This window comes from Pygoscelis adeliae, unplaced genomic scaffold, assembly GCF_000699105.1.
Source record: "Pygoscelis adeliae isolate BGI_AS28 unplaced genomic scaffold, ASM69910v1 Scaffold98, whole genome shotgun sequence".
Lineage (NCBI taxonomy): Eukaryota > Metazoa > Chordata > Aves > Sphenisciformes > Spheniscidae > Pygoscelis > Pygoscelis adeliae.
Window position 1 is genome coordinate 5,588,530 of NW_008825547.1, and position 20,292 is coordinate 5,608,821.

Here is a 20,292-nt window from a genome sequence, read left to right on the forward strand (position 1 = left end):
GTTCACGATCTGCAAAAAGATATGTATCACTTTCTAGGAATTAATGCATACAAGTTCTCATTTCTATTAAATCTTAACTGTTTCAGAATGGTAATTTTCATCAACCACTGATAAGACTGAGGGAAGTTCAGGTATTTATGTATGCACTGGAAATCCATCCATTACAGGAACTTTCTCAATAGGATTTTTACTTGGACTTAATCGGGGGCCAGGGGGATCCACCCACAAGTCAGTCTATATTCTTTCAGCAAAACACAATTTAGCTGAGTGGATCTTATTTACCCTTTGCTTTGAAGGTAAAGCGTTTTGTGGGTTTTTTGTTTGTTTGTTTAATTTGTTTCTTTTAGAAGGTTTTTGGGGGGTTGTGTGTTTAAACTACAGCGCATATCAAGTTGCAAATCAAAAGAATTAGTTTCACCTTAATAATGCTATCTCAGCTTTCATACTCAGCTCTTCAAACGCAAACAGAATATATGCAACTTCACAACATTCATTCTGCACTTCGCTTATTTCTAGCAACAAATTTTAGGGCTAATACATCTGCTTATTCTATTCGTTATTCCCACAAATCAACAGAGCAAAACCCAGACAAATTTCCCCTCACAAGGTACTACGGACTACATTAATAAATAAATACTGCAAACCTATATATGTTGCAATAAGGAAATAGAGCTCATCTCGATCTTGACAGTTGTAGAATTTCAAGTAGATGTCAGAACATAGATCATTTTCTGTGCAAAATACTTCAAGTCCCTTAGAAGTTAAAGGGGGGGGAAAAGTAAATGACAGCAATTACTGACAAGCTGTAATATTCATGTTTTTTAACAGAATATTCCAGTTACTAATATCTAAAACTTAAGACTCTAAACTAGGTAGCAGTTTTGCCTGCGAAGTCTAACATTTTCATCTTTCCTATTTCCAATCATAAAAATTTACACCCAACTGAGCAAATAGCTTTATAGCTGTCCATAGATTGGCTCTGTCTGGATTGATTAAGCACAGGTATTATACTTTTTTTGTCCTAAGTGAATGGAGCGAGGCAAAGAGTTAAATGTCTATTTAGTTTAAACGTCTTCTGAGACAAAAATTTTGTTCAAGACTGAAAGCATACAACTGAGGTTCTACTGCAGCACTCTCATCATCCCTCAGTCATGTACAGCGGGACTCATCACTCCACATTAGTCTCAATCTGAACCAGTGATCAAGCTCCCTCCATGAATCAATCCAGAGAGAAAATACACCATGAGCGAGCAATTCATTCTATCCCAAGATAGGTGTTTGAGATAAACGGAATGAATTGCTCCCTGGAGGTAGTCCCTTCTCCCTTCCCCTACAGTGACTGCTTATGAAAGAAATTTTTCATCCTCGACAAGAGTTCTGTCTTCCTGTTTTCATCTTTTTGACAACACAGGGAACTAAACACTTACAAATCAGAAAGGATCTTTGAGTGCTGTTCACCACTTAATCCAGAGTTTTTAAAAACATGTAGCTGTTACCTAATGATGCACACAGTTTCAGCTGGTCATTTTAAGAAGTGATATATACAGCAAGACATGAAAAAAAAAATTGAGCTTACCAATGGCATTAGGCCATGTCTTCTTTTATAGATGCGACGCACATTTTGCAGTGTTATTTGTACTACTGGTTTCTGTGGGGGGCGAGGGAGGGGGAAGAAAAGATGGAGATTTTCCAGAAGGTTTGTGTTCTTCTACATTAACCTCTCCAGTCAATCTGAAGTTTCTCTTGACTAGAGATACTAGTAATATGAAAACATTATCCATTCATGTCATTTTAGCAGTGGAACAGTGGTGCTAAGCAGTTATGCTAAAAAGAGGAAGCTCGTCTTTGCTGTTCGTTCTTGTCTGAGTAGCAAAGCAGTTTAAGAATAAATAAAGAATAGTGTATAATCACCCGAGACTGTCACCAGTTATAACAATCATGCAAGAGAGGAGCAGAACGCAATGAACTATTAAAAATAAGGAGGCTGCTGGGCAAACTGTTTGCCAATGGTGCCACCTGGTGGACGGATATTGAATGGCATTGTGTTTCACGGCTGAAGATGACAAATTTTCCTTGTCTGGACATACTTTTAGTGTATTAGTGGCCTGCTAAGACTACCGCTGTTATTTCTGTGACAAAGTTCCAAAGCAGTAATCTGTCTGTGACATGCACTCAGTTTTCCTCTAGAGAAAGAACTGATCAGTTTAATAGAAAACCTAGCTAAGATCTTCCAATATAAACTAAATGTATATATAAAGCTCTCACTAGGTAGGAGCAGCATCACAGAGTAAGACTAAGAAATTTATCTCAAATGAAACGTTACAAAAAGTGATCTTTAAATATTAATAGAGAATGAGCAAAGGACTTTTTGTGCTTTGTCAGTAGGAGGTCAACTTTCAACAAGTTAGCACAGAATAAAGCCTCAGAAGTAGAGATACACTGAATGCAACAGAGCAGCACAGATCAAAGGAAAACTAAGGAGCTTCTGATTATAACTGAAAATAGAGTCTTCTTGGAGATGTGCTCCATGTGCATTTAAGAGGAGTAATACAGAAAATGAAAACTGTCCACTAGAGGGGCAGCGTGCTCACATCATATGCAAGACCATCTACGAGGCACTTACAGGATATCCATTAAGAGGCTGGAAGTACAAGTTAGCATCAGTAACACACACATGCCCTGGATTAGTCACCAGTGGTGTCACCATTTCTGCTTTACATTCCATATGCAGCGTTTCAGAAATGCTTTGAAATCTACAAGTGAAGAAAGGGAGTAAGTTTATCTCTAGTTCTTACTTAGGTAGAGCTACCCTTAAACCCTTTAGAAAGGTTTTAGGTTAGCTTATAACCTTGGCACATCAGAATGGGGACTTCACTAAGCTTATTTTAGACATGAAGAAAGTTCTTTGTTGAGACCTCTACTTTAACAGGCACTCCAGAAAGGAAAGTTGCTACGTTCTGCACCAGTCTCAAAGCAGTAAGCCAGTTGACTTTTCCATATAGAGCTTTATTTGGCATATACTAATGCCCAATTTGCAACAAATTCATAGATAAACAGAACAGTCTGGAGAGAGAAAAAAGTAACACGTTCATCTTCACAACACAGAATTTCCCATTCTCCATTCCAGATGGTTCAGAATACAAAGAAGATAACTCTGAATTAGAGAACTTATGCTGCCCCAAACAAGCACCTATTAAGTACCGACGCAGTAGACTAATCAACCAACAAGCTGAAAAATCATTTCCCAGTAGAAAGTGATTAGAAAGATACCTGTTTTTATCAAATGAAGTTCTAGCCAAGCGCGATTGCAATATAGCAGTTATCTAATGTGGAGGAAAAAAAAGTTAATATGGTCTATGATCCAAATGCAATTAGAATTTTATTATTAAACAGTGATATCAGAAATAATCAGATACTTACCATGGCAGCTTGATCTCCCATCTTATCTAGACAAGAAGCCCTGTAAAGCTAAAGAACAATGAGCTTTAAGTGAAATAGCATGGAAATCTCCCACACAGCTCATAAGTCAATAGAAACTGGGGGGGGCTGTAGCATTCTTGGTGACAGAGTACTAAAAGAGCTATTATTATTTCTTTTTAAAATAGGACATGTTTGTTCATTGCTATTGTCATGTTATTACTTTGTCTATATACTACCACCCAGCATAGTAAAAGCTAATATGGGTAGCTTACGACTGCTGTCAGAACTAGATGCTGTGTTCAACTGCTGTATTTTAAAAATAGATACTCCAAGAATTTCACCTTGAGAATAAATATTTAAAGAAAGCTCTCCATTAAATATCAAAAAAGATGCTGTGATGAAGTGTGTAGTGATATCAAATAACCACATACCTGATGCAGAGTTTGCACAACATCTCCTAGTTTCCCAGCAACATCCAGTTGGAAAAAGTGTTCTGTTCTACCCTAAAACCAAAAGTACATTTACTACAAATGAGTTTAAAATAAAGCTCAGTGAAAACAAAAGTTAAAGCTAAAATCAAAATACTCTAAAACCTGGTCAAAGTATGCTATCAAAGGTTGCAGTATACGTGAAACATTCCAACATTAACATCAGATGTTAAACCTGATTTTTTTTTCTTTACAAATGTATCTTCCCTGTGATAAGCTCTTTGTGCCGTATTTAGTCTGTTATTTAATACAATGCAACATAATAGCTTCGAAGTGAACAAATTAATATAGTGTAAACATCAGTAAACGTAGAACTAGTACCTACTGTCTATTTTAATATCAGGTAAAAACATGTAAATATAGAACTAGTAAATGGCATGTTACATTTAAACAGCTACTGTGTACCTTTTAGACAAAAGATACCAGCCCATCAAATCTTTAAGGACTAGGCTATAAAAGTTACCATTCTCCTTTACATAAATAGTTTTGAGCTGAAAAGATCCCAAATCCAATCACAACCAGTTTTGAGTAGTCATTTATAAAAACCTCACTAACACATTACCCAGCATATGTGGCATACTCATTTTTTACTCTACAAAGTTTTCCCAGCTTTCTTAAGTGTCCTTTCATAGCATGTATTTCTCGTTTTGACTTAAGTATATTAAAAGTATGTGCGTGGATCAACTGATATTAACTCTTACACATAACTCATGTTTAGCAAAGGTGGTGGGATCCCTTGATGGCCCCTGAATGTAGTATAAAACCGTATCAACACATTTCTGTAGGGTTTTGTAATTTCTCAGGCTAGACTTTAAAAAAAAGTGATCAGTAAGACTACATCAAGACATTGATCAGTGGAATACAATTGGATTAATTTAAAACTGAAGGAAAGAAGACATGGAAATCTAGATGATCTTCAGTGTAATGCATGTGATCTGAGCTGAACTGACAGCAATCCAAGAGGAAAGCATGCTTCAGGAAGCAAATGGAGCTGGAGTAAAGGGAGACAAGAAATTCAGTAGCAATTTAGATAAAAGCCTTGTAACATTTCACCCAGAGCACCATTTTCCTTCAACAGGGAAAGCACAGCTCTCAGAAATCCTAGTGGATTGGTCTACAAGGATTGCTTACAGCCAACAATGTAAGATCTTTTGTGAGCGGTTCCCTCTGGAGCTCTCCAGCCATGTGCAAAGACAATAGCTCAGTATTTTGTAACTGATCTGAAACAATCAATGCAAGACATGGAAGATCGAATGTACTACCAAATTCCAGTACTCAGTGACACATCTGGAACTGGCAATGATTCAAGTAGAAGATATTTAGCAGCAACAGAAAAAATTCTGAAATGATTGAAGGCAAACTAGATTTGTTTTAATATGCAGAAACATAGCTGCACTTTTGCAAAGTAAATTGTAATGCCTAACTGTCAGGAATGTTTTAGGTATGAATGAATCTTGACTTCGGAGAAAATAAAGTGAAAAGCCATCCAAACAGCCCTTTTGATTCTTTTCTTTTTCACTGTGTTGGCAATGTGTTAAGATATTTGTATGATACTTAATAAATCTTGCACGTGGAGGCAAAACAGAAAAATAGAAGGACTAGAAGAGAAGATAGGTTCAACACATGAAGAATTAATGGCAGAAAGCAAACAAACAAAGAAAATAAGAAAAATACTAGTTTAGAGACAGATCTAATCACAAAACCAATCCAAAACAGTTGTTGAGAGAACAGAGATTATCTCTTGTCTCTTTGCTGTTCATTACAGTAATGCAACTTTATGGACTCCATCATTCTTGAAATTTCTTATTTGAACAAATATGTTGAGAAAAATAATTCTGTCTGTTTCAATCCTTGGGCAAATACGGTGTTTAATCATAGAATCATAGCATATAGTTTGGGTTGGAAGGGACCTCTAAAGGTCATCTAGTCCACCCCCCCTGCCGTGGGCAGGGACATCTTCAACTAGATCAGGTTGCTCAGAGCCCCGTCCAACCTCACCTTGAAGGTTTCCAGGGATGGGGCATCCACCGCCTCTCTGGGCAACCTGTGCCAGTGCTTCACCACCCTCAGCGTCAAAAATTTCTTCCTTCTATCTAGTCTAAATCTACCCCCCTTTAGTTTAAAGCCATTCCCCCTTGTCCTGTTGCAACAGGCCCTGCTAAAGAGTCTGCTGCCATCTTTTTTATACGCCCCCTTTAAGTACTGATAGGCTGCAATAAGGTCTCCCTGAAGCCTTTTCTTCTCTAAGCTGAACAACCCCAACTCTCTCAGCCTTTCTCTGCATTTCCATTTTGTGTCTTAACCTATCTCGCATTCCAGGTGAAAAACCTTTACTTCTATGCCTTGAAGCCTCCAGGCTCAGAAGCAGAGCAGACCCACCCCATCAGCAGAAAGCAACCAGAAGTAAGCTCTGATTTCTGCTGTGAGCAGCCTTATCTGCCATTTCTTTGAACTGTGAAGCACTCAGCTGGGAAATATCAATTAGCAGTCTCATCTCAGGTGTGAGCAGAACTGAGGAGAAGCCATTTAGCTAGGATGCAGTGTCCACTGACTACTAGCAGCCAGCTGACAGCTCTGACTGTTGAGCCCACAGAGCTGCACATCAAGGTAAATAGCAAGTGTCAAGTCTGCAGTATGTCCTCCAAGAAATATCATACACCCATTATGGAAGAATTCAGACACTTGTTTTATCAATATGCACAATTACTTTTTTTTTTAAGCTTTATTGTCATATTCCTCAAGTTATAATTACCTTATTCTTTCAGAAATGAGAACGTAAATCCTTATAAAACATTAGTTAGCTAAGAATAGTGAAAAAATATATACTTACTCTTACTGGTTTATAGGGTGCAATAATGTTTCTTTCTTTAATGAGAAAAACCTGAAAGAGTAAGAGATGTTACTGTTTCAGTCCCTAAAAAATAATAAAATAAAATCAGAAGTACTGATAAAGACAAAGCTAAGAACGCTGTTTAAGCAAACAGAACACTGGGTTGCAATATCCTGCTTTAGCTACCCCAGATAAACTGCAGAAAAACAATGACCTTTCATAGCAGCTAACTGCAAGAGGGGCAAGCATCCAATTTAGTTCAGAGGCTTACATACTTATGTAGTTTATTAGTGTGTTTTTATTCTAATCATACGACCTTCAAGGAGTTGCAACATTAAAGCCAATAAGGACAGCCATCCGTCTAATCCCACTCAATAGAAGGATCCTCCCTCTCTTTTCTTCTGGTGGCTCATGCCCTTAGGGTTCTGTCCTGATGGGAATTACCCCACAGGGGCAACTCACAACATAAACTACTGTGTAAACCTTCTCAAATGAACCCCTTCTTCCACTGCTAAACATCTCACTTCCAGTTCCAACTGCCATGAACACCAGGTTTCCTCTCTCATCCAACGGCATGTTTTTGAAGTTTTGTTTCTCTGATGCTATTCTCACATGAGAGGATCTTCCCTCCCCAAAACCCACATGAAACTGCTCTCCTTCAGAACATTGTCACAACTCCTATAGAAAGACTTAACTGCTAGCACATTGGTTTGTAGATATCACCTTACTATCTGCTGTCTGAAAGAAGACAAGCCAGAAATAAGTCATGGTTTTGCTCTGTTGCAGGGAAGGCTCAAACTTGCTAAATCTCAGGCCTCAGTGTAAGACTCAGGATTGGTTCTGAACTGCACAAAACCACACTGGACTGCACTACCAACTGTCTTCTACTCCATGGCCCAAGAGACTTGGCCAATCAAAGGGCCTTTTCCAGTGCCTTGATTTGCTTCCTACAGCTAGCATACCTGTGGTTCTACACTCCAAGGCATTGTAGCAGCAGCCTCAAACCAAGAGCGAATATTAAACTTGGAAGAACAGAAGCTGCACCGTGCTCTAGCCAGAAGCCTTCTGGCTGGCACATATAGCCTTCCCACGGGCTGACAACAGAGCCAACCTCCACCAACAAGACCACTCACAGCACTGTCCAGCCAGAAGAAAGTGAGCGGTATGCTTAGAAGCTTACAAGCTCAGCATGCCTCTCCAAGTGCTACATCAAAAAATAATGGCAATTAGTGCCTTTCATCTGACATCAGCATGTACAGACCTGAATCAGGCCGTAGGAGAATAAGAATCAGAGTAAGACACACATGCTTTACACTCAGATCGCTCTTCTGCAGGATAATTAAACATTTTTCTACACTGAGAGCCCCAAATTACATGAAAAAGTAGACAATACAAGTAAAAAAAAAAAGCAAGCCGAGCAAAAAACTTTAGCATACTGTATTCATTTCCTGTTTTGGAGGATTTTTCCCCAATTTTATCTTGAGAAAAAAAATACTGAAATAATCTCCAATTATTATTTCCATTTGCTGTATTTTATAGCCATTGGTTTCTAAGTTGCCTGTTACGTAAAGCAAAGCTTGTTATCCAGCTATGCATTAACAATTTTTTTTTGAGCCTGAAAAGGCAAAGATGTTTAAGATGTTCCAATTATTTGCTACGTGCAGTTTCCTACAGGCAGAAATTCTACTTAGAAAAAAATATTTATAATTAGATCATGATTTGTCATAAGTACAACTAGCGAGTACTTCACACTCAAAAGTCCTTATGCCTTTTATACAAAATACCAGCATTTATCATGCCACCCAACTATTTCAGAACGTTTCCCCAGAGACAGGAGGATGACTGGCAAGCTACACATGGGTGGGGTGCGGAGTGGGGGGTGTTAACCACACTTGCCACTTTAAAAGTTAATTCTCCTTTCCTATGAGATGTTTTTATAATCATTTGTTCTTCAGAACATATACTAATGATGTCATATACTAATGATGTATGGTGGAACAATTGCATGGAACAATTAGAAATACCTTTTTTAAAAACATTAAATATACTGATTACTTTAACACAGCCCACAAACTTCTCCAGCATAGATAATATTAAATGCTTGAGTTTGTTTTTGACTGCAGCAGTACTTAACTGAACAAGGCTATCAGTTTTAGGTATTACTAAAGACAGATTTTACAAAGATGCTAGAAAGTTTAAAAGGATATTTCCGACCTCATCTCTGTTCTTTCCTGAAATGAAAATCTGAACTTTTTTTTGGAAAACTTTTACAGCTTTGGAACATCTACCAGCTGTGATTTATCAAAGCTTGAAGTATATTCCCTTGGTTAACATTAAGTATGAACATATCCGAGTTAATCACAACTCATGATTGAAACTTGAACCCAATATTTCAGGACAGCTACTGAAAATTATTTGGTGGACATACAGCACATTCCAATGTTTTTACAAAGCTGAACTGCAAGGATCAAGATGGCTTTGCCATTACCACTACACGCTGCAGAAAGTAGGAGAAAGCAATATAGCAAGACCAAAACAAAGGTGATTAATAACCAGTTTAATTTCAGTCTATTCTCCTTTTTCATTCAATTCTAAAATTGCCCTAAGCTCCATTATAAAACACACAGTGCAGAAAGTTCACTTTATCAAATTAATGACTTAATGAACTCATTAACAGTTTGAGATTTCCAGCATCAACAGCTTCACATTAATGCTAAGTTTTTGACACTAATTAGTTTTGTTTCCAGTTAACCCCCCACCCTAAGACTCCAGCTTCGAGAAAGACACCATTAAAGAATGTAACCTCGCTCATTTATACATCAAGAATCTGTTATATGCAGGTCTTACCTGGTTACATACAACAGAAATCCCTCCAGATGTATCCCTAAAATGTAAATAAGATATTTGAAGAGATGGGTGTTTCAGCTTTTAAAGGAGTTAAATACATACATACAGTAACTCAAATTCACGTACCGTGTGAAAGGGTTATTTGCTTCATTATCTTCTGGCGCTTTTATACTAATGCAGTCTCTCAGTGGTATCTGCAACAAGTTATAAAAATACATACTCCTCCTTAAAAGCTTTTTAAAGAGAATCTTAAGTTACCACGAAATTTTAAGTTTGCACTGCTTACCTTGATAATCGGTTGGATATTGTCATCAGCTTCAAAAATTATTGACTTTGAACAGATTTTTAGAGAGCCTCTGAATTTTCTAAAAGGAACAAGAAAAAAGAAAGTAGTTGTGTATGTGTTAGAGATACATGAGACCAGAACAACTCCAGTAAATGAATGTATGTAAGAGTTTCGTACCTTTCGTCTCTGCAACCTTTATTTATAATATGATTAGCTGTGTGCTGTTCAAAGTAATATTCTTCCAGGTTAAGAAGCAGCAGTGTAAACCTACAAATAAATAAAAATTATTTATTCAAAAAGAAAACACCATAACAGTTAGTATTCTTAATAAAATGTATCAAGTGTTTGGGAAGTCTTCACTGATTACCATGCTATGCCCCACACCCCAAGAATGAATTAATTTAAATTAACTTTTTAAAGGACAAACCCATATGGAAAATTTGTGTAGACATGAAGAAGATCGATTGATGGTCTTCCAAAATATGTAAGGTTAGATCTTTGATGCTGTTCATATGTCTCGGGTGGGAACTATCCTAACATAGCCAGGCTTTCCCCCAAGTAAACATTAGTTTAGCCCTGATCAGTGTATGCCAGTCAAAATATGCAATGACACAAAAGGAGGGGCAGGAACTAATCGCTTGGAATGGAGGAGATTAGATCTTTCTGAAGCAAAGCCAAATTACATTGGTCTAAAGTGTTAAGAGAAAACACGGCGATAGTTTTTACCACACGGCTGAGCCACTCAATGGATACCCTCTGAGGAAGCATTACCTTCCTCTCCAACCCATTTCTGCACTTCCTCTGTACCAGTGCCTGTTCAACCCCACAGGAAGCCTGTTTATGGACTAATCCAGCAGACAACAAACAAAATTAATAAAAAAAAAAATTGAAGTCTTCTAAAGTATTTAATTGCAGGATCATAGTAATGCCAGTGCTGGTACGAGGTAAATGCAAATAGGCTAGATTAGATAGACAATACAGTTTCATGTTCTAACGACTTAACTTAAAAAACCGCTACAAGTGATTAAAACTCACCAACTTTACTAACAGGGTGAACACACAGTCACCTATGCATTTCAGCTGTGGGGAATGCCAGTGGGTATTGGCACAGCAGGAGGAGCAGAAACATCTTATATCACTTCAGTTGGAAGTACAACAGCTTGTTTGTGTGCAGCGCTGGTCTGATCTGCAGAAGTACTTAGTATTTATTCACATCCATGCTTTGAGCTTTTTGTACTGTGTTCATGATGTGTTTCAGGAGAAATGCCCGTGACAATGCTAATAAACGTCAAGTGTCCCCAGAACAGTATTCAAATAGCAGTAAACATGTCAAGAGTTCACAAAATGAACTGAATGTACTGAAAAGCCTGCTCGTTAAGAAAGCGTATTTTACAATACAAAAAAACAGTGTTATTGGAAAATCCATCTTGTTCACGTAAGATTTGTGTTGTGTCTGTTATATTAAACAGAACATAACAATAAAGGTTTACTGTAACTACAAGTAACAGTGGGTCCATATACTCAAAACTGCTTTTGTGTCCAAGACACTTTGTCTTAATGCTCTGCTGCTTTTTCAAAACAGCATTATCTCTACCTCTCCTCTCTTGAAAATAGCTATTTTATGATGCCATTAAGAAACAACTGATGTTAAAATGTTAGAAAATACAAGAGTTAGAACAGTATACGCCATACAAAACTCCTTAAGAAAACTGAACACAAATCTCAAAAAGTCTCTTCAGCGTCTACCCCAGTTGCTGTTATTGTATATCTCTATACAATATCTCTAGTTCTTGATAGAGAGGAGTTGAATATCCTGTATTGGATATTCAACAGGAGTTGATATCTTGAATATCTCTAGTTTCCAATGGGGTTTTAGGGGCTTCGCCTTCACGTATCCTTTCTCAGAAGACATAACTTCAGTTGCCTTCTGTTTCTCATAGAAGTCTGTTCTTCAAACTTACCGCCACCTATGAAAGCATGTCCTATCAACAGGTGTAAACTGAATTTCCAAGTTTCTGAGGCCTTGGTGCCTTTGAAGGAGCCAAAACACTCTTTTCATATTTATTTTGATCACTCACCTTCAGGAAGCTAAAATAGAAGGTCTAGATCTGCATTTTGAGGAAATAAAGCTTTGCTAGGAACAGTCTACAAGCCACAGAGGAAGAGTATGAAGCCATAGCAACTTCCACACAGTTACCATTAAACCCCATTTTTCAACACATCCAGTTGAAATCACCTGGGACAAAATTAAACTTTCTGGGATTTTGCAAACTCAGATCTAGCAAGTCCTATCACATTTTGATTGAAAGCTTTTTAATAAAGCTGTGTTAGGATATATAAAGAGCAATTCACCATCAGAATGTTTTTCCTTCTAGTATGTATAAGCATATACATTCAGCTTATTATCTACAAGCCAAAATATTTAAATAAAAAAAGTTAAGAACAAAGGTAATACCCAGATTTCTTTAAAAAAAAAAAAATCTACTCTCTTTCATCAGGGAACAGACACGATTGACATAGGGAACAATCAGCTTCACAGCAATGACATTCATGGTCCCACAATTTTTCTTCCAAGAAAACTAGTTCTATCGACCAGGTTTTACCAATTTCTGAAATTCTTCATTCTTGGGCTCTGTCCTTTGTCTCCACTTATTCTTTTGACAAACTCCCCACGTTTTTATACTCTTTCCAAATTCACCTGTTGGCAGCACTGGTAGTTACTAGACTTTCCTTTTAAGTTTTTGGTAAATGCAGGAATCCTTCATATATTCAAGATGAGCCATGTTTTTACATCAAAACATTGGCTCTGCTATTCACAGTAACTACAACATGCTTACATAAGCCAAAATACATAAACCAAGAGAGTTATCTTTCAACTTTTTCAGGATAACCATCCCCTAGAAACTACTGTATCTTTATACTCAACACCTTATGCATCAATTCACCTTGCCAAAATCAGAAGCTGTGGGCAACTGGGAAGGATTTGAGTACACTTTCCCTGGCATAATCCTCACTCCTGCTGGATGATTTCATGAAAAAAAATAACACACAAGGTACGCACAAAAACTCAAGATAAACTCTTCATATAGGCTAACTAGCTACTGTGGGAAATTGTAGGTTTCTTCCTTTTTAAACACAATATTTACTAGCAGCACCCAGTTTACCCTCTTGCTACTAGTCTCTGTGTCTCTTTCACATGACCACTCACTATCCAGTTTTATAGAGACAGCATCACTGTAGAGCTCCTTGCTGGAGACCAGCAACCTCCTGTGCCATAATCTCATGCCCACTTTCTGATCTCAGCTTTGCTGTCTTGAAAAAGGGTTGTACTGCTGGCAGCTGTTAAAGCATTTTTCTCCAAACATCGTATGTCATATAGGCCAAGTGCATTTTCCACATTTTATCTTTCCCCCTATGTTCTCCACAGAGCATTCCAGGTGGTTCTGCAGTCTCTTCCAAGCATTTCTGAGCTTGTTGCTGCTCTCCTACTTGCAAGTCCATTTACTTTAACTGCATTTTCCTATATTTTCAGGCTGCTATGAGTCACTTCCGCAGGCAGGCAGAGCCAGACATCAAATCTCCACAAATACAATCACCAATCTCTACTCTTCTCAAGAACCCATTGCAATTGGAACTAACTTACAGCCTGTCCAAAGATTCTGTCATAAAAATTGCACCTTCCAAAATTCCACCTTTCTTGGCCATAAAGTATCCCTCAAACCACGATTTCACTGTCTGCTTCTTCACCAGGACAAAAGAACACATGATTAAAGGCATCATTAGCTAAGAAGAAATATTGCTATTCTTTTTCCTGGAGTCTAACTGTTTGCGTACACATATCAAGTCTATCTTTAACTCTTCTTCATGATACTGCCAGTGTGTTCCAGCTCCCTGGAGCTTTTCGCGTCTCCTTTTCTTGTGCTGTTCTCTTTCATTCGCTCATGACAATAGTCCCTCTTACCTTTGTTTCTACAAATAAGTTTTCAAGTTCTAGTTATGATACCGTAAGTGGAACCAAAATTTTCAGACTTGCATCTCAACTACTGGCTAACAAATCTAGACCAGTTCAAGTTACTGCTAATTACGAACTTTGAAGATTATGAAGCATGATCTCTGGAATAACCTTCTGGAATTTCTCAACTCATCTCAGTCCTTACTGCTTAAGTATTTGAATTTCATTTGTCTGTGTTAATGATACATAGGGTTGTCAAAAAAAGCAAAAGTCAAGTTTAATCAGATGTTTACTAGAGTACAGTCAGAGCTTTTTATCTTCACAGAACAGACTTCCACATAAATAAGTAGAGCCACTGACAGTTACTGTATCAACAGGGTCCCTCTTAAGAACCATCACTGAACAGGATGATACTTCAGGCTTGCCAGGAGGTTTAACAAGTATTTACAGACAGCAAGGGAACAGATCAGTCTCCAGTATGTTGCATGAGTAGGCAAACACAGTGTTGTGAAGGCCTGAAAAAAATAGGAAATCAATCACAATAGCTATACAATTAAAGCAATGGGGATCTTCAACATGCAACTAAGCAGTTGGACTTTAGGCTGACTGTCTTCCAAAGAGCTAAAGAAGGTATTCCAAAGACACTTGTGATATCAAGATGACTGACATACAAAATTTATATACTATCAACTGCGATGCAGTCCTACAACAGGAGTTTGTATGCACACAGTATAAATCTAAAATAGTAATTTAATTCTTCTGCACATGACAGGAGGAAAAAAACCACCAAAACACAAACAAGTAACAGTAGGAAGAGAATGCATGATACCCTGTATAAGAAACTGATTAAATCTGTAATAGTTGAGAACTGTATTTTGGTCTTCAGCCACTGAGCAGCTGTACTGTTCCCTGTGCTGAGTAATTAACAGCACACGCTGTAAGCCTGTGACTTACCACACTGCCCTGGAAGAACAGCCTGGATCACAAAGCCAATGTCAAGTCAAGTAAGACTAAGTAAGTCTGTTCCCAGTCTACCCTCCCTTGCCTCCAAGTCTGACCCCAAGGCATAAAAAACCCCCTCAACCTCAGCAATTAGTCAGGCAAACTGGTCTTCCAATGAGAAGGACTGGACAACTTCAATAATGCAATTGCCCCCCCCAAATAAAAGAAACCTATTAAAAAAAAAAATCTCTCCCCCTCCCCCCCCCAAGCAAACCATAAGTATTAACTGGGAAATGTACAAAAATATTATCATCTCTAAAACGAAAAAGATTTTTATTTTGTCCTTTTAAGTTATCAGCAAGAACTAGTATCCGAAAAAAACCAGTTCCGGTTCTAACACAAACAGTTGTGTTTTTTAATAAAAATCAGAGGGATCTTCTACATTTGCCTGCTGCTCTCAAACTTTGCATTCCTATAATACAGTACTAATCAAATATCAGAAACTATTCTGTTTCAGGCGAACAGAAAAGGATCAGGTTTGAGATATTTTTCTTATCATCAGCAAGTGGTTCATTTTAATCCATTTTCAAAATGTATAACCCAATTGTTACTTGAAACTTCCCAAGTATAAATGATTTAATCAGCATTTATTAAAAATCTACTTAGAGAAGAGTAATGCTGTATCTTCTCTTGGAAAGCAACTCAACCTGTTGACACAAAATCCTTTGAAATCAAGCAATAAAACTCACACCTTAAAGTATATTACAGGGTATTTTTATGCTGGCTTCCTAATAAAGACACATTTCACAGGTTTACGTTCACAAATTTTGTGGTCACCATGCTATTCAATGGCTCACAACAGAAAGATAAAGTTAGTAAGTCAGTCATGTCTTCAGGGATCATTTACCATTTTCTCTTGTATATTGAACTTGACAAACTAGACTATTTTAAAAAAACCCAATATATTCTTTTGAAAATGACAATGTGAAGGGGTCAGGGGCAAGAACAAGGTGGCCAGGAACGAGACCTTACCCTTTGGAAGGCAGCAAGCCTGCGCAGCAGCTCTGCTGTCAGAGATGCTAAGAAAGAGGCAGTTTCACTTTCCAGGATGAAGTGAATTGGTAGCCGCCATCGCCACCAGGGCAAAACCTTGAGCTTTAGCGTGGGTGAAAGTGTACTTAAGCTGTTACATCTCAGGTTTAATGCAAACCCTGTATTCGAAATCAACAGCAGAAGCAGCTTGGAAGGGGGTGGGAAAGAAGAACATGCTAGGTAAGGGAACATTTTCTATTATAACAACTCACATAGCTGGGAAAAGAAACAACTTTAAAGAACATAAGGAGTTTCCCAGGTCTGAAAGGAAGGAAGATTGTTCAGTCACAGTTGTGTCTGTCTGTCTGGGGGTGTATGTTGGGGGGGGCAGGAGGGGAGGCAGTGGATAATCAGTATAGTGTAGTCACACACACCTCCACACACACCACCCCCCCAGATCACTTTAATGAAGGCTCTAACAGCTTTTGTGTTGGAACATCTTCAATTCCCACCCAGTGTTAGTCATATACAGAACCTGGTGGAGTAAAGAGTTAATCTTTTAATAGCATATGACAGAGCTGTTTAGGCTTAAAAGGTAAGCACCTACACTTAAGGGGAGAGGTAAATTAAAGCATGCTAATATAATTTTGCTTGAAGACTTATTTCAAATTCCTGTCTTTGTATTGTCCCAGAAAAATTATATTAAGAAAATCTGAAAAATTGGCAGTGATGTGGAAGGTATTTTCTTGTGAAGGGAATCAGTAAAAAACAACTTAACCTACAGCAGCAGAAAGATAGAGGTGACACAGGTAAGGCTGGTAAATGAACAAAGCAGTGAAGAACTCTGGTTGCTCTCTTCTAAATACAAAGTTGGAAGCAACTTGTTTATTTTTGCCTTTTTCAGAAAGCTTCCATATAATTGCCACTCAGAAAAGGGCTGAGGAATGAGTCAAGAACACACCCAAGACGCATCGGAAAACTGAGCATGACACTAAGTAGCAGGAAAACACTTGCAAAACTTCACCTCATATGATGTCATCCCCTATACACAAGGTTTGGGAACCCAAATGGCACCCAAACATTCCTAGCATTGTTCAGAGTATGCAACAAAGAAGCGAATCACACTTTACAAACTACAACCTGGGGTTTATAAGTCCTGCCAAGATGCTATAAAATATCCTCCAAATAAAGAGTGTATTGTATCAGGCTTAGTCTACTAAGCATGTAGACTACATTACAGTCTACTGCATGTCCCTCTATACTTCAGTTTGAAAAGATCTCATCTGAGATCCACCAACACAGGGGAAGAAACCAAAACAAAACCCAAAACAAACCCACAATTTATTTTATATACCAATGTCACCTACCAACTGAAGCACTGGACTTGTTTGAATTGGACACAGGAATGAATGTGGACACAGGGACCAGCATCTTGGCAAAATCCCATTTATGCCACCCAGAGAAGGTATCCCATTGATCCTGCTTTAAATTCTTAATCTGTGATTGAATTCTTACCATTTCCATCACTTCATCAGGAAAGCACATGCTGGAAATCTACTTGGACACAAGGGTTTCAAGTGGCTGATCCAACACACCTTGCATAATCACTTGACCTGATACTGGAAGTACAATCCTGATAACGGAAGGACGTTGACAGGGATCAAAAAGCAGGCCAGCCCAACCCAGCAGCAGCCCACAGCTATGTAAAACCAATTCTAAAAGTAAACCTCCTCCTAACGAGAGCAAAGTATCTATAGGCCAGCTGTAGGACTCATTTGCTGACGTTTGAATAAAAGCCCTCATTATGTATATTTTGTCCCAAGAGAGTAAGATAAGGCTACAGATTTAAAAAAAATACCCAAATGCCCAAGCAACCATCACGCAGAAGATGCATCTGCAGGACCTACGTGCTGCCAGTAGGTTGCTTCGCGTGAGTGATGTTCCCAGCAGAAGAGACGAAGCCCTCGAACAGGAGGCCGAGCAGCGTGCAAGACAAACCAGCAGAACTGTATCATAAAGAGCCTCTGTATCAAGCGTTAGACTTGGCCATCTTTGGGCACACCACCAACAGAACCGAGAACTTGATTTGTAAAGAGAGCAACAACCTGAGCCAAACACCACACTTTTTAATTTGAAGTTTTGCAACTAAAATTGTTTGTAAAAAAGGATTCCTACTCATGAATGCTGAATATTTTAAAGATTAAATTATGTAAGCGTGCACACAATACTAATTAAAAAGGACATAATAGCTCATCTTCCTTTACTCTGAACACCTGGACAAAGTGAAAATAGATGTCTACCAATACAGATGAATTTGAAGGGAAAATTCCTGCCAGAATGAACCCTGCTCAGTAGGGACATGGATTTGTTTAATCACATGTAAAGTAAAACCTGCTGCTTGTTCTCAGTGTGTGCACACAAGACATTTCAATGTTTTCTTCTAGAAAACTGCATACGGTCAGAAAAGTGGGTTTATGTAACCAGACATTAAAGCGGTCCAACTAATTAGTTAAGAGGAAATAATTTTTTTCAGATCACTTAAAACTGATCTGATCTTCCTCCCCGCCAAAGCAACTGCATAAGAAGATTAACTTTTTACCTATTAAGTTTCACAGTACTCTTAACCAGAACTTTCATAGCTTACATTTTTGTAGAAAGCAATGTACAAGTAACAACAACAAAAACCCCAAACAAAAAAAACAAACCACACATGAAATGCAGGTGCCATAAAGTTTCAGAAGGTCCTGGTCATCTCACTAGGAAGTATCTACACCAAGATTACGTAAACCAAAAGAAGCTTTGAAGCAGGAGTTGGTGTCTCTAACAATTACCCAGCAAGAAGGCGAAAAGCTCTCAGAGGCTATCCCTTCAATTAAGTGATATAAAGAGCTTTTTTTTTCCCCCTACTGTTTTAAGGCAGGACTATAAGGAAAACAGCAGACAGAATTTGATATTTCTCACTCAATATTTCAGAGCCCAAACCCTTATATATCACTTCAATGCTTTTAAGATTTCCTAATTTAGAAAAGCACAGGAAGAGAGAGAGAGAGGAAAAGACCTGATACAGGGTATAAGATATATGCATATTTACTTTTATTTTACACAACTATCAATTGTTAGGCAAGGGAAAGAAACAGAAATGAGTTTGCAGATATTTAGATAGGAAAAGCTACCAGTGCGAATGAGAACAAGATTCATCTTTCATGAAGTGCTCAAATTACAAACTCAATAAGATCCTAAAATGCTTCCAAATACGAGCAAAGAAAAATATTTCTCATTAGAGACTTTCAGTAACTGCAGATCAGTAATGCTGACAGACATTGACATGTTGGTTTTGTTTTCAGGGCTTTTTAGAAGATATTTAGGTCCCACTCGGGTTCTTTGGGACAAGTCTGATGAGTTTTGGCCTTTTTCTCAGCTTCTCAAAGAAGGAGACTATTTACAATAAATCCTTAACAGAGCTAATACAGTCATTCTTCTAGCTTTTCCTATACTTAAGACGTTTTACTTCAAAATTAAAAATCCTTCTCTTTTCCCTTCTCCAAGGGAAGTTTATCCATTCTCCTTGCAGCCCCTCCTACATAACTGAAACCACAGCAGCCCCCAAAAGCAGCAAGGAAAAGACATTCAATAAAACAAAAAGTGATCCAGAATATGTCTGTACTTTGAAAACACTTCAAAAGTTGCAGTAGCTTCACAGGCTGAACAGCTATGAATCAGAATTTATTTGGACAAAGCGAGCCGAGCTCTTTGTCACGCGGTTCTCTCACCAACGATAAACAGCGCTGTGTAACTGGCAGCATCAGGAATTTGCACAGGGCTCGCATGGGACCAGCCTGCTGTCCGGCCCCTCTGCCTGCTGGCTCCCTGGTTCTTGCAGCGGGAGACAACCGGGGAGCCCTGCTCCCCCAGGGAAGGCACCCGTGTCCCTCCAAGGCACCACCTTCGCTGACCTATTGCTCTCACCTCATACAGATTTCCTACATGGCAACATTATTAAGATTGCAAAGGGTTTTGAAACTTTGTGGCAAGCCAGATGCAGATAAGCAGGACACTAGCTAAAAATAAGAGAGTAAATACAGGATATACTCAAGCACGTGTGATAAGCATTTCTTGTATGTTCAGTTAGCCACAGGAACACAAAATAGAGATCAGTCAGAAAGCAGGAACAGGATAATTGAATTTAACACTTCAAAGAGCTGTCACAGAGTCTGTAATTTAAGGGCTGACAATACGCTAATTATAATGTTCAGGAAAAAAAAAATAAATCTATCTATAGTGATGCAGAGCTGTAAGTCCATGCCACTAACACAACTGAGAACAAACAAATCGAAATCTACAGACGCTATTTTCATGGTTTACGCAAGGCGAGCTGCATTCATATTTTTCCAGGTCCGTTCTACAGCCTTTTCAGCCTTAACTCTCGGGAACCATTAGCCATCTGATTAAAACAGTAACAACAACGAGGGCGAAGCCCAGCACAGCAGCTGGCCTC

General features: G+C 38.3%; 1 protein-coding gene across 1 annotated transcript in view; it reads right to left on the minus strand.

Moving 5' to 3' along the window:
* Positions 1 to 20,292, minus strand: part of NSMAF (neutral sphingomyelinase (N-SMase) activation associated factor) — a 42,528-nt gene that overhangs the window by 20,214 nt on the left and 2,022 nt on the right. Inside the window, exons 2-15 of the mRNA XM_009332108.1 lie at positions 19,568 to 19,777; positions 15,798 to 15,976; positions 13,515 to 13,612; positions 10,049 to 10,138; positions 9,872 to 9,950; positions 9,712 to 9,779; positions 9,586 to 9,622; positions 6,739 to 6,789; positions 3,852 to 3,923; positions 3,421 to 3,468; positions 3,271 to 3,323; positions 2,624 to 2,753; positions 1,577 to 1,648; positions 645 to 753 (exon numbers count right to left, since the gene is read on the minus strand). Coding sequence (XP_009330383.1) covers positions 645 to 753; positions 1,577 to 1,648; positions 2,624 to 2,753; positions 3,271 to 3,323; positions 3,421 to 3,468; positions 3,852 to 3,923; positions 6,739 to 6,789; positions 9,586 to 9,622; positions 9,712 to 9,779; positions 9,872 to 9,950; positions 10,049 to 10,138; positions 13,515 to 13,612; positions 15,798 to 15,976; positions 19,568 to 19,777 — 1,296 coding nt within the window. The remainder of the gene's footprint in view (positions 1 to 644; positions 754 to 1,576; positions 1,649 to 2,623; positions 2,754 to 3,270; positions 3,324 to 3,420; positions 3,469 to 3,851; positions 3,924 to 6,738; positions 6,790 to 9,585; positions 9,623 to 9,711; positions 9,780 to 9,871; positions 9,951 to 10,048; positions 10,139 to 13,514; positions 13,613 to 15,797; positions 15,977 to 19,567; positions 19,778 to 20,292) is intronic.